Genomic DNA, 12,744 nt, shown 5'->3' with positions numbered 1-12,744 from the left:
TTGTTGGTGTTTGTAGTTTTTCTTAGTATTTTTGTATCAGCGGTTTAATAAAGCTCGTTTTTTGGTAAACCCCCGTCCTTGCCTCCTAAGCTTTCAATGCTGCACGTGGGTCCTGTTACCAAATCCTGACAGAAGGGGACATTATGACCTGAGAGTGGCAGTAGAGGACAGCTCATTGTGTTTATTCAAGAACATATCAAATATATGAACATCATACGCGCAAGACATTGAATTCAGGGGTACAGAGGTATGCACATGTAGTCAAGACAGCACTTAAATAGTGATGATGTTGAGACTTTCTTAATCTCATAAATGCATGGGTATGTGATATTATAAAGAAGATATATTTATATAGTTTCAATCTAACCACACACCCTTTGAGTGCAACTATAATGCTGACGTGGCCCAGGATGAATTGATTGTGATTTTTTACCTTTCAGATGTTGTAGGAGAAGCTTCTGGTGCAGAAATGAGAGTTTTCACATTTTTGTACGTTTTTAGGGAAATGTTGTGATATTGCAATGTAAAATTAAATTAATCAAAATACAATTTCATGAATGTATTCCTCAATAACTAAATATGTACATGTACATTGTTATAATCACCAAATTCTATTTCACTTACTTGAATTTGACAAATCCAAATCCAATAAAACAAAGAGATTGTCATGTCTCGAAAAATAATGTTGTTTTATTTATATTAGTTTTCATCCTGTCCCTTTGTTGTCTTGTGCCTCCCTGTTTTATGTTGAAGATTAATTCCCCTCTCGTTTCAGGTCTCTGTGCTCCCCGCCCCCGTGTGTCTCACTCTTTCGTGATTGTCTTCCCCGCCCTGATTGTTTCTACCTGTGTCTCCATCTAGCCCCAGGCTCATGTATACTCCTAGACCCTTGTCTCAGTTATGTTTTTTTCCCTCATACGAGTGGTATTGTTTTCGTAGTCTTTAGATCAGGTTTTTTCCCTCAAAAGAGTGTTTTTTGTTTGTGAAAGCCATTGTACTGAGGTCAATCCAGTAAAAGGACTTTTCCTGAAACCCCTTGTCTCTGAGTCGTGCGTTTGGGTTCATGCCCGTAAGTTCGCCCCTGACAGAGACATTGCTTGGTTTTGAGATTTGGACGTTGTGTGAGTTTATGGCCAGAGGGCAGGAACTGTAAACACATTTACTACCCAATAGGATTGGGGGCTGAACAAAATGTCCTTTTGACTATGTAAATTAGTATTAAAAAAAACAAAACAATTACTGAATTTTTTAGGATAGCTTCAAGTGATGTTGTAAAATTATGACCGGGGGCCTTACAGGGTGAATCACTGTTAGGGTTGCCTCTGCAGCTCTGAGATACACACTGTGGGAATATGAACAGCTCTATAAAGGCAAACTTGTATATGTCATATTCAAAGAAGCTGACAATCAGATGCTACAGGAGTGTGCGTGCACACACTGATTCACTTAGCATCCCCATGGGCGGGACCCTGATCACATGACTTCAGACAACATGGAATGCAGTGCAATTATAACTCATTATTCATTTTTATTTCCCTTTAAAGCCTTTTGACAGACAGTTCACTTCAGTGATACAACATCACATCAAATCGATGTTGTTTCAGAGTCGTATTCTGATCATATCATCCTCTTCTTCTCGTTGACTTTAATTTAATGTCAACAAGTTCCACATCACTGTATTAGGTTAGTGGAAAGCAACAATATTAAGTTGAACATAAACAGTTTTATTTAAACATAATATTATTGCTTTCAACTAACCTAATACAGTGATGTGGAACTTGTTGACATAAAATTAAAGTCAACGTTTCAGTTTTTTTCAGTGTATACACATCCCTTTGTTCAGTTGACCTTGAGTTTACTTGATAGTGTGTCCACAGATTTAGAGCATATAAATCATATGGTAACGAGGAAGTTGCAGGTGTATAAATGGAAACAGCTGTATGATGTATACACAAGTTACCACTGAACTATTAGAGCTCTCTTCTCTGCAGAGTCACAGAATGAGGCATGTAAAGTGCACGTACACATTCATGGTTTACCTCTGAAAAGCATCTTTGAGCACCTGATAAAGCGCAAGATAAATAAAATGTATTATTATCTGACATAAGTGATTTATCAAAAGTAGAAAGCTCTTTTTGTATCCTCACACTGCAGCTGCTGTGTTTTGGGTTCAGCTCATATAAACTCCTCACAGCTCACACACACTTCCATAAAGCCTTGGAAACATGCACTCATGCTTCACAAATATTGTCATGCTCACAAGTCCGCAGCGGCAACAAGCACTCATCCCTTCAGGTACGCTTGCAATGTAGGGATTTCTAGGCAGTCATAAGCAAAATAATACATACCTCTGTCTTTTATGCCAATAACAACATTCAAAGTTAAGAGTGCATCACCCCTCCCTTTCTCCTCACACCTGAACCAACAGTTCAAATCCAAGTTCTACCTAAATATGATAAATAAAATCCTGCACAGACTTGTGTTTTAATGTTATCTTAAAGGTGCTGTTGATTGACACTTGCAGCTGGTTTAGGTTTTTGACTGAGGACCAGACCTGGGAACAGTATATAAACTAGTCAATATTATTACGTTTATAAAATACTATACAAGTCATACAGTCTGATTGAGTGGAATATTTAGGAATATGGATCAGCTGCCTCATAATGTTCCATAATGCTCACACAACACACGGCAGAGAGCCAGAGGACTCTTGAACGGCCCATACAATCTAAAACTGATATCCTATTAGAAACATATTCTAATTTCACAACTGAATACCTACAACAGAAAAAATATTAGTGTAAGAAAAAGATCAAATACAACCTCGCCCACTAGTGTAGGCAGAAGGTAATTCTTGTCCCCCATAGAGTGGTGCAGTAATGAGTCCTAAACCTGGAAATAAGAAGCATATAGCAACCCCAGCTCTCCTTTTACTATCCAACAAAGTCAATGGGATTTCTCCATTGGATTTTGGAATAGTCCATAAAATAAGATTGTTGACAAAAACATGTTTAAGATACTTTCACGTTGTGTTCAGCAGGATCATCTTTACATGCTAACACCACTTTTATAAATGCTGAAACGTCACAGTGAATCTGCTGGAATGCAATCGCCACAAGTCAAAGCTAACTAAAGGCAATAAACCAGGGGTGTGAGGGCCACATACATCAAATGATACGAAGGGCTGGGCCCCTCAACGGACTTGAGGTATATTATAAGTTAGCAATATCAGTCAAATGTTGGCAAATTATTATTGATGTTTGAATATGATTTAAGAAACATCACAGGGGTTTCATTTATCTTGTGGCAGCTCATCCCTTAAAACAGAAGCCTCAGAGTGCTGATAATAAGGGGAAATAAACTAACTAATCAACCAGATGTTTTAGGAAATGTTTTCAACTTTAAGTGACTGAATTTATTTGAATTGTGGGCTTATTAACACATGCTCCTGTTTAACATATGTCAACAAATACATTTAAGTACAATAAAAGACCAGCACTAGTTTCATTTATGGGCCGTATACCATTATACTTCAGAATTGGCTGAGTGCCAATTAGAAATGCACAACATGCCGCATTTGGACCCCGGGCCATAGTTTGGACACCCCTGCTATAAACCAAATACAGCATGGTCACATGACTTTACATCATAACCGCTAAGCTAAAGGCGGCTAATGTTCAGCACCCCCATGTGATCACTTGTTAGCAGCCGCCGTGTTTATGACACATGAAGTCCTTATTTCAGGCTTCTGACCAAAAGCATGTTAATAAAGAATTGACTTCGATGTGAGGGAACTGGAAGTAAGAAAATGCTCACTAATTTCTGTGTTTAAGGACTCATTCCTGCACCACTCCATTAACCTGTCTGGAGGCTGACGGAGCTCAGGGGTGAACGGAAACTTACCTTAACTATGACATCAGTAGCCCAGACGGCTGAGAAAGAGACAGCCCATAAAAAACATCATTGTCATTATTAGCCTTCAGTCTTGTAACCGGGCTTTGCAGCATGAAACTAGAGTCTGCTAACCACGAGTAAAAACACCCTATACCTCATTCATACATTCTCTCTTTTCTCCAAAGACCTCAGACTGCAGGTACAGTTCCACATTCCCTGTGTTAGCACAGCTGAGGGGCTGAGGGTTAGACATGAGCAGCAGTCACACTAAACAGCAGTGTGTCAGAATGTTTTTCTATTACTTTGTTTCAGCACTTTATGGATGTAAATGTCCTTTTGGTTTCTAAGGCGGTACAGTCCAGGTTTCACTCCTGTGGAGCAGAACTATGCACCGCAATGCACTGACAGGAACATATGGGGAGTGAACCTGAAGCCAAATTTAGAAAGTATTTATCTCACCAAGGACATACAATAGTTTCTTCCTCAGATTATTAAGGAGCTGTTGAGGGAGGCCTGTTCCTGCTGTGTGGGATTTGGGTGTCAAATCTTAGGAGCCGTCTCCACTTTACAGAGATGAACTGTTTTAGTAATAAAATACTTTCAGAATTACTTAAACATAGCATCACAGGCTAGTGACTTAGTCCAAGAACCTAAACAATAATAATAAATAACATATAAGGGACCCCAAATCAGTAAGCTCCTGTAACTTAGTGTGCCTGGACCAACCGTTAGTCAAAACGAGGAATACCTTTGTTCTCTTTCCAAAATCAGCCATTTCAAAACTACTCTCAGGCCTAAAGCTCCAGCAGACTCTCTTAACTTCCCTCACTTCCCTTTAAACTAAATATTTTCTGCATGTTTTAACCTTTGCTCTTCTCACTGGTTGGCAGAGGAAGGGGATCATTTTTGAAAAATGGTGATATTATCTACTTTGGAGCAAGGTTTGGAATCCAAAGGTGATGACAGCTGATGGGTTTTCATTGTGGAGTTAAACTCAACCCTCACGATAAAATCAACCCTGTTCTGTCCTTCTCGTCAGGAGTCTCTATTATTCGTCTCCGTCTAGTAAGCCACTCCGAGGACTTTCTTCATGTGCTCGTACACCACGTAGGAGATGCTGACAGCTGGAATTACTTTGAGGAAGTTGGGGGTGATGCCTCGATACAGTCCTGGGACTCCTTCATGGGATATGATGTGTTTGAACTGGCCCACCATGGTCAGCTTGGGTTTGCCCTCATAAGCGGCTGAAAGCAGAGGGACAACAGGGGTCATTGCTGGGACACCGTTCATTTTCAGTGTGTTTGGATGTCTGGTTGTGCCAGCCTGTCTCACCCTGGGCCTGCATGCGTGTGCGGATCAGGGCGAGGGGGTAGGAGGCCAGCTGGCCGCAGGTGCTGGAGATGGTGCCACAGCCCAGCAGAACCAGCACACCTGGATCTGATGAGTCTGCACCGTTCCTCTGCAGCCAGGCATTCTTCAGAGTCTTACAGCATGAGGGGATGGAGGAGAAGAGAGGAGGAAAGAAGGATATAAGATAAGAGGTGGTATTAACTACGATTCAACTATTTCAAATTGTGTGGAATTGTATTTTATAAGGGGCTGGACACTTGGGTAAGATTTTAGCTGTTAGTGTAAGAGTTCCTCAGTGTTATGACCTCTGCGCTGTAAAGCTGTGATCACTGGAATCCTACCACAAACATTATTTACCAGTAGAGCATTTCAGGAGGGACTGAGTCAAAGAGATAACTTAGGATTCCTTGTCCCTCTATGAAAGACATATTTAAAGCATAAGGCTGGTGATATTTCCATATTATCTGCCAACCAAATGGCCTTCAGCTGGCATAGGATATTCTCAGTTTTTGTATCTGTATTGTCAGGAAAGGAGAGCATTCGTGTCCAAGAAAATAATAAAATCAGGCTCTTCTACACTTCAAATGTTAGTGGAAGAATGGGTCAGAATACTTTCATTTATCCATGGGGGAAATAAGTTTTCCTCATAGTTGTTCCATTTTAGAAGGAAATAAACAAAAACACAAAAAAAAGGTAAAAAACACTTATAATAGATACAGTTGTATATTAGTATTCATAAGATATTGATGCTTAAATGCACAGTTAAATATAACTAAGAATATACTAAATAAACTGTTCCATAAAACTCCATTGTTGGTCAAAAAACAGTTAAAAGACCAAAACATGAAAAAAAGAAAAGTGAAAATGTAAAATATACTCTTAAGGTTTGGGTGAAAACAAGGAAGTTGTTGAACTGACCTCTAACTCTATCCAGAGCACCTAAAATCGTCTTTATTTGTGACTTCCTACGGGCTCAAATGGATGGTGGCTTTACTAGGTGGGGGGAAAGGCCCCTCTAAGCAATCTTTGCGATTTATAAAAAACAAACTTGATGGGAAATGTGCTGTCCTCCACCACACACTGAACCATGCGTACGCACAGAAACGGGAGAGATGAGAAACTGCGACACCGTTGGCCGAAGAAAGAATGGAGAGAAACGTGAAATAATACCATACATCTAAATATTACCTCTCATGGATACTTCATACATGAAGAATTCATTTGCAAAAATGGACAAACGCTTATATGAGACTCCTGAGTGCACACAAAACCCCAACTTTGAGAAATAAATAAATACGGATATTGAACCCCCCCTCAAATATGTTCTCTGAGATGTTATGAAATGTATTCTCATAAATGATGCGGTAACAGAAAGAAAGAATTACGTTTAAACTGACCCCGTTTTGGTTACGATGCATGGTTTTACTATATACAGTAATTATGTTTGAAAATGTGTTTAAATTGTTAAGCATTTTAGAACTGTATTTCCTTTAACTGGTGGATAGAGTTGCTGCTGTCAGATCATTTCTGACAGCGTCTTATCCAGGGGGTGCGTCCCTGTCTCCTGCCCGAGGCACACACACTCTGCCTGTGTGAGGCTGTGTGTGTATAGTGTCATTAACTAACCTGTTCTGTCAGCATTTCCTGCGATCGTCATCAGGCAGTCAGTGTAAATGAATATTCATATGGGGCGTTTCTTTGAATATTTATAGGCAAATATGGAGAAGTCTTCAAAAGCTGCGCTGCATTTCGAGTTGATTGTGATTTATAAAGGGAAACCGGCGTAGGACTTGCGTGTGCAGTGTTTTATAAATCCGAATATTCTTGTGCGTATTTATTCACTTTGTCCTACGTACGCCACCTTCCCAGGTGAATCCTACGCAAAGCTTTATAAATGAGGCCCCGGGCTTTCTCCCACCTCCAGGCCTAATATGGTATTGCGCCCACTGAAATGTTTAGATATTTTCAAACAAGATATTATTTGACGACTCACAAAGAATGGGACAGAATGAAAGGACCACAGACCCATTTTGAACAATACTGGATTAGAGCCAAATTCATACAAGAAAAATGATGTCTTGTTCGTACAATAGAACACTGGATTTAACTGATAATACATTAGGTGTGAGAGATAAATTGAAGAATTGTAATCCAATGCCATAGTTACAGGTGATGAGTGAGAGAGGTCTTGCTTTAATAGTAAAATTTGGAGGGACTTCAATGGATGTTAAAAATAAGACACTTCAACACTCCCTCTGTAATATATAATTATGACAAGAAGTCTAGCCCACCCTGCGAGGATGTGGATTCATCTTCTCACACGTCTTTTGGGATTGCCCTAAACTACAACTATTTTGAATAAGACAAACACGCACACACATGCACGCGCGCACACGCACGCACGCACACACACACACACACACACACACACACACACACACACACACATCAAACTTCAGGGGAAAGAAGGATTCATAAAATGAATGTCACCAGGGGTGATGATAGTTAAGGTTACCCCAATAAGTCTTTCAAAGTTTCAGCTGCTGTCTGCCAAATGGACAGAGTTTTTTCAGAGCTCCATGAATACGGGCAGTTGACAATTCCAAATATACCACATCTAAAAAGGTAAGAATCCACTGTCTAATGTTAAGTATCTGTGAGGGTTTCCATCGCTTAACAACCATCTTTTCGGCGGCTGTGAGGCCAGCTAGGATGTTGCGCTTATTTAGTCTAGAAGTATGAAGTTCTGAAAAATCATTCAGAATCAGAACAGGGACAGTCGCTGGTACCGACACAACCACTAGATCTGACAGCGTCGAAGCAACATCATACCAGAACTGTGTTACTGGTGAACAATCCCACATCATATGTAGGAATGTGCCTGGAGACTTTAGAGTACAAAAGGAGCACAAGGGAGAGTCTATCAGTTTCATGTAGAAAAGTTTGCGTGGGGTTAAATAAGTTCTATGTATGAAATTAAAATGTATCTGTTGATGGTTAGGATTACGTGAGGCCTCCTTTACACTATCCCAAACATCCTCCCAGTCAAATTCTGGATCCAGAGCAGGATAGTCTTGTCTCCACAATCTGTGTAAAGGCAAGTCAGGGTATGAGGATCCTAGAATAAACATGTACAACCTAGACACCATACCCTTGGTATTATTTTGCATTGACATCAATCTGCTCAGGGGATGAATGGGTAACGGTTGCCGCCAAGGCACGCCATATGCTTTCAGGGCTGATCTGATCTGTAAGTAAAAAAAGAAAGAGGAACCTGGAAGATTGAATGAAGTTCTAATATCCTGGAAGGAACCTAGGGCGGTGTCATTGTATAAATCTTCAAGGTAATGGATACCACTATTGCTCCAGTGTGATGAAGAGATAGGTCTCCCTCCAATCAGTAGCCCTTTGTTGTTAAACAGAGGGGAAAGAGTATGCCATTTACAGGATATCTTACATTCCTTTTCTACCAAGCGCCACGTTCGAATCACGTTTGAAACTAAGGGACCAAAGCGTAACATGGTTTGCTTGTCAGAAACCTTAGAAAACAAGACATCTTCCAAACTCCATGGTCGTACCATTTTTTCTTCCAACTTGCGCCAAGATACTGGGGTGTCAGGATCACACCACGTAACAATAGGGCGGAGCACAAATGACCAAAAGTAATACTTCAAATTAGGTACAGCTAAACCACCATCCCCTCTACTCCTCTGCAAGGTGGAAAGTTTCAGTCTGGGAAGTTTTTTGTTCCAGATAAATTGGGAAACGTCAGACTGGATTTTTTTCCAATAATCTGTAGGAGGGCAAAGTGGAATCATTGAGCTAATAAAATTAATTCTAGGTAAGATATTCATCTTAACAATAGCGGTCCGGGCCTGGAGAGAGGCAGGTAGGATAGCCCACCTATCCATATCATTCTTCAGGGTTTTATGCATTTCCAAAAAGTTAGAACTTGTGCAGTGGGGTTAGAGTACAAGACCTGAGTCATATGGACAAACCCTTTCACAACCACAAAAAGGACCCCTCCAGCCTATCCAAGGCCTTCATGGCATCAAGCGACAGCACAGCTTGTGGGACCTTTGCATCTTTTGCAGTATCAATTATGTGAAGAAGTCGCCTAACATTGTCAGAGGCAAGTCTGGACTTGATAAATCCCGTCTGATCACAATGAACTAAAAATAGCATAATCTTTTCAATACGCCGTGCAATTAGCTTTGTTTAGATTTTGAGGTCCGCATTTAACAAACTCAGGGGTCTGTAACTAGCACAGTCTGTGGGGTTTTTGTCTTTCTTTAGGACCAAATATATAAGGGCTGTATTGACATCTCTTGAAAAAGTTCTTAATTGATGCTGTGATCATGTCTAGAAGTAAAAGGCCTAATTTCTCCCAGAACAACAGATAAAAATCTGGAGGTATTCCATCTAAGCCAGGGGATTTATTGACTGCATAGACAAAGCCGCTCTTTCTAATTCTTCCACCGTTACAGGGTTATCAAGGCTCAAGGAATCTTCTACTGATAGAGATGGTAGATCTAGCTGTCTAAGAAAGTTCTCGCATCCGTTTTTGTCCAGCTGGCCTTCGGATTGGTATAAAGTGGAATAAAACCCACTACGCGTTTTATTAATCTCTTTGGGTTCTGTTGTAATGAGGCCTTCAGTCGTTCTAATGGAGGGGATGTCAGCAAAGTTGCCACTAGATCTAATTTTCATGGCCAATAAATGACTGGGTCTGGATCCATGAAAATAAAACCTCTGTCTAGTTCTGTGTAACAAGAATTCAGATTGCTGTTTCAAAATGTCATTAACTTCTTTTTTGATGAGGTTACGTTTAGTCTCTATGTCTGAGGAATAGTTATTTTGCAGAAGACAATTTAATCTAGAAAATTCAGCTTCAAGGGTTTGTAATCTGGCAGGTTTAGCCTTACGCAAACTGGAACTGAACAATGTGGGATTACTTCTAATAAAACCTTTTACTGCATCCCATAATATCCTAGGATCATCTACTGAACCCACATCAAAAGAAAGGAACTGAGATAGAAATTGCACTATAAAATCCCCATTCTTTGATAATGAAGAGTTAAAGCGCCATCTAGTGGCCCGCTTTAAGTATTTCAGAGAGGCGCGACAGAACACTCCTTTATGGTCTGACAGAGCAATGTGAAGCAAAATAGTATTATCAATGCTTTGAAAAAAGTTTGGGGAAGAAAAAGAAAATCTATTCTAGAGAATGTTTTATGCCTGTGAGAAAAAAATGAATAGTCTTTCAAGGTAGGATTAACTGATCGCCAGACATCTACAAGACCTAGGCTTTGGACCCAAGATCGCAGAGCAGCAGTAGCCAATTCTTGGTCTCTTGAGGCTCTTGGATGGGAATGATCTTGAGCCACATCCCATACAGCGTTCATGTCAGCCCCAACCATAGGCGCCGATTTATGTTTCTGCCGGTGGGTGCTCAAAACAGTGGAATGCCCCAACCCCACGCCAAAGATAAATCAAGCATGGCCTTGCTCTACATTGCGTTATCTGACGTATCTCCCTCTGCAATGGAATACTCTTTTCTGATTGGCTAACGGGGTGTACATGTCTTTGCAGGCTGGTATAAACCTATAAACAAACAACGTAACCATGACAACACAATTACCTCGGAGGGGGGGGGGGGGGGGGGCTACGCACTACTTTCTCTAACGGCAGCACTAGGCCACAAATCAAGAAATCATCAGGTTATTACCCATATTTTTTTCCTAAATATAAAGGAAATGGTCATATAAACAATATAACACATTTCTGGATGTGGTAAATGGGAGATAAGCGGGATAACGGCCTTCGAGGTGTACATTACACAAAGTTAATGGATTTAGCTGAGCATCGTGGAGTTCTTCGCCCCGCTGCGTCCATGGCATGACATGCACCGCACGTGGGTGCTCGGCCTTCTCCGTGGGTACTCGGGCCTGGAAGCACCCACGGAATCGGCACCTATGGCCCCAATACTAATGAATACTCGGTCAGTTCTAGCATATGATCGTTAAGCAGTCATAAAAACCTTTCTCAAATTGGTTTGGCGCATAAACCGAAGCCAAAGCGACTTTCTGCCCGTAAAGCTCTGCTTTCACAATTACCAATCTGCCCACTGTGGTGGTGGTTATGTGGTGCTTTTAAACCGCGTTCCATACTAAGATAGATAGATCACCCATTATCATATTGACCAGATCTCATAAAAAAGCAGATAACTGAAAATATTGGCAACAACCGGACCCAACAATCCCAAGCATAACGCTAAAATCTGCAGTAGGGCCTGGCTCAATTTGTGGCATTTGCAAGCAGTGGCAAGTACTTCCGGTGGCAGCTGCAGATGCCACTACTTTCCGAGGCAGCTAGTGGCATCTAGTGGCATCTGCGGCCAGTACTTGCCATAGCTGCTGAAGGGGAATTACCACTGGATGCCGAGGCAAACGAATGTTTAAGGTAGTTGCCACTCGCTTTCCGTGGCAAATGCTGCTGTTTTAACACTTATTTATCGCGGAAAAGTCTCAGTCACGTAGAGGGCGCTTTCTCTGTGGAAAGTGTAGGCTAATATCTATAATAATAATTGATTATAATATATATATATCTTTTCATATTTCATAATAAAATGTTACTAACTATCATCATGTGCTTTAAGTACCTTACTGTTTAATATATACATCTAAACCATTATTACAGTACAGTATGTAACATTCAGAGTGCATTTTCGACTTCTGAACACTTGGCTCGGAGAAATATACGTAATATACGTAACGTAACGTAACGTAGGCCTGGCTTCTATTTAAAGTAGGGCATCTGTGTTGGCATCGGCTGCTACCACTGGATTCCGAGTCAAACTAGCTGCATCTTTACCAGCATTGATAACACTTTTGTGCATCAATAATTATGATCAAATCGCCTTCTATGGCATCTGCAGCAAGTTGTGGCGTCTGCGGCTAGAGATGCCACTACTTTGCGGCAGACGATCTGTAGTGGCATCGGCTGCTTGTGATTCCGAGTCAAACCAGCTGCACCGTTACCAGCTTTGATTACACTTTTGTGCATCAATTATTATGATCAAAACATTTATGATGATGTGATCATATACAGAGTGGTTTTACTTTAAGTATATTTTGATGCGAATACTTGGTGTAGGCACTGTAGTCAGAGGAAAAGCGAATTCTCCGTCCGTTTACTGTAGCAGGTGATTTCCTCGCTGCCCGCAGGATGTGTTGATGGGTGGTAGAGCGAAGGACATTAAAAACCATGGTGCCGCGACTGGCTCTATTGTTGCCGTTATCACTATATATCCGGTGTGCCCTCATGATTTCCCCTTTAACATCCCCCAAGGTGGGAAACCACTGTGGTAGGGAATTTGTCAGGAATTGTATGGAATTTGATCCTTCCACCCCTTCAGCTAGACCAGGGGTCAGCAACCTTTACTATCGAAAGAGCCATTTTGGCCCCTCTCCCTTGAAATAAAATTCACCTGGAGCCGCA

The 12,744-nt window shown here is 40.9% G+C and overlaps 1 protein-coding gene across 1 annotated transcript in view; it reads right to left on the bottom strand.

Annotated features, from left to right (window-relative positions):
- Positions 1–222: 222 nt before the first annotated feature.
- The window catches only part of LOC134877442 (mitochondrial adenyl nucleotide antiporter SLC25A23-like), a 33,943-nt gene continuing 21,421 nt past the window's right edge, over positions 223–12,744 (bottom strand). The window contains exons 9-10 of the mRNA XM_063902930.1: positions 5,227–5,377; positions 223–5,138 (exon numbers count right to left, since the gene is read on the bottom strand). Coding sequence (XP_063759000.1) covers positions 4,957–5,138; positions 5,227–5,377 — 333 coding nt within the window. The 3' untranslated portion in view covers positions 223–4,956. The remainder of the gene's footprint in view (positions 5,139–5,226; positions 5,378–12,744) is intronic.

The sequence above is a fragment of the Eleginops maclovinus genome, chromosome 16 (genome assembly GCF_036324505.1).
Source record: "Eleginops maclovinus isolate JMC-PN-2008 ecotype Puerto Natales chromosome 16, JC_Emac_rtc_rv5, whole genome shotgun sequence".
Classification (NCBI taxonomy): Eukaryota; Metazoa; Chordata; class Actinopteri; order Perciformes; family Eleginopidae; genus Eleginops; species Eleginops maclovinus.
The sequence above is the reverse complement of the archived record's forward strand: the minus strand, read 5'-3'. Positions and strand labels throughout refer to the sequence as shown.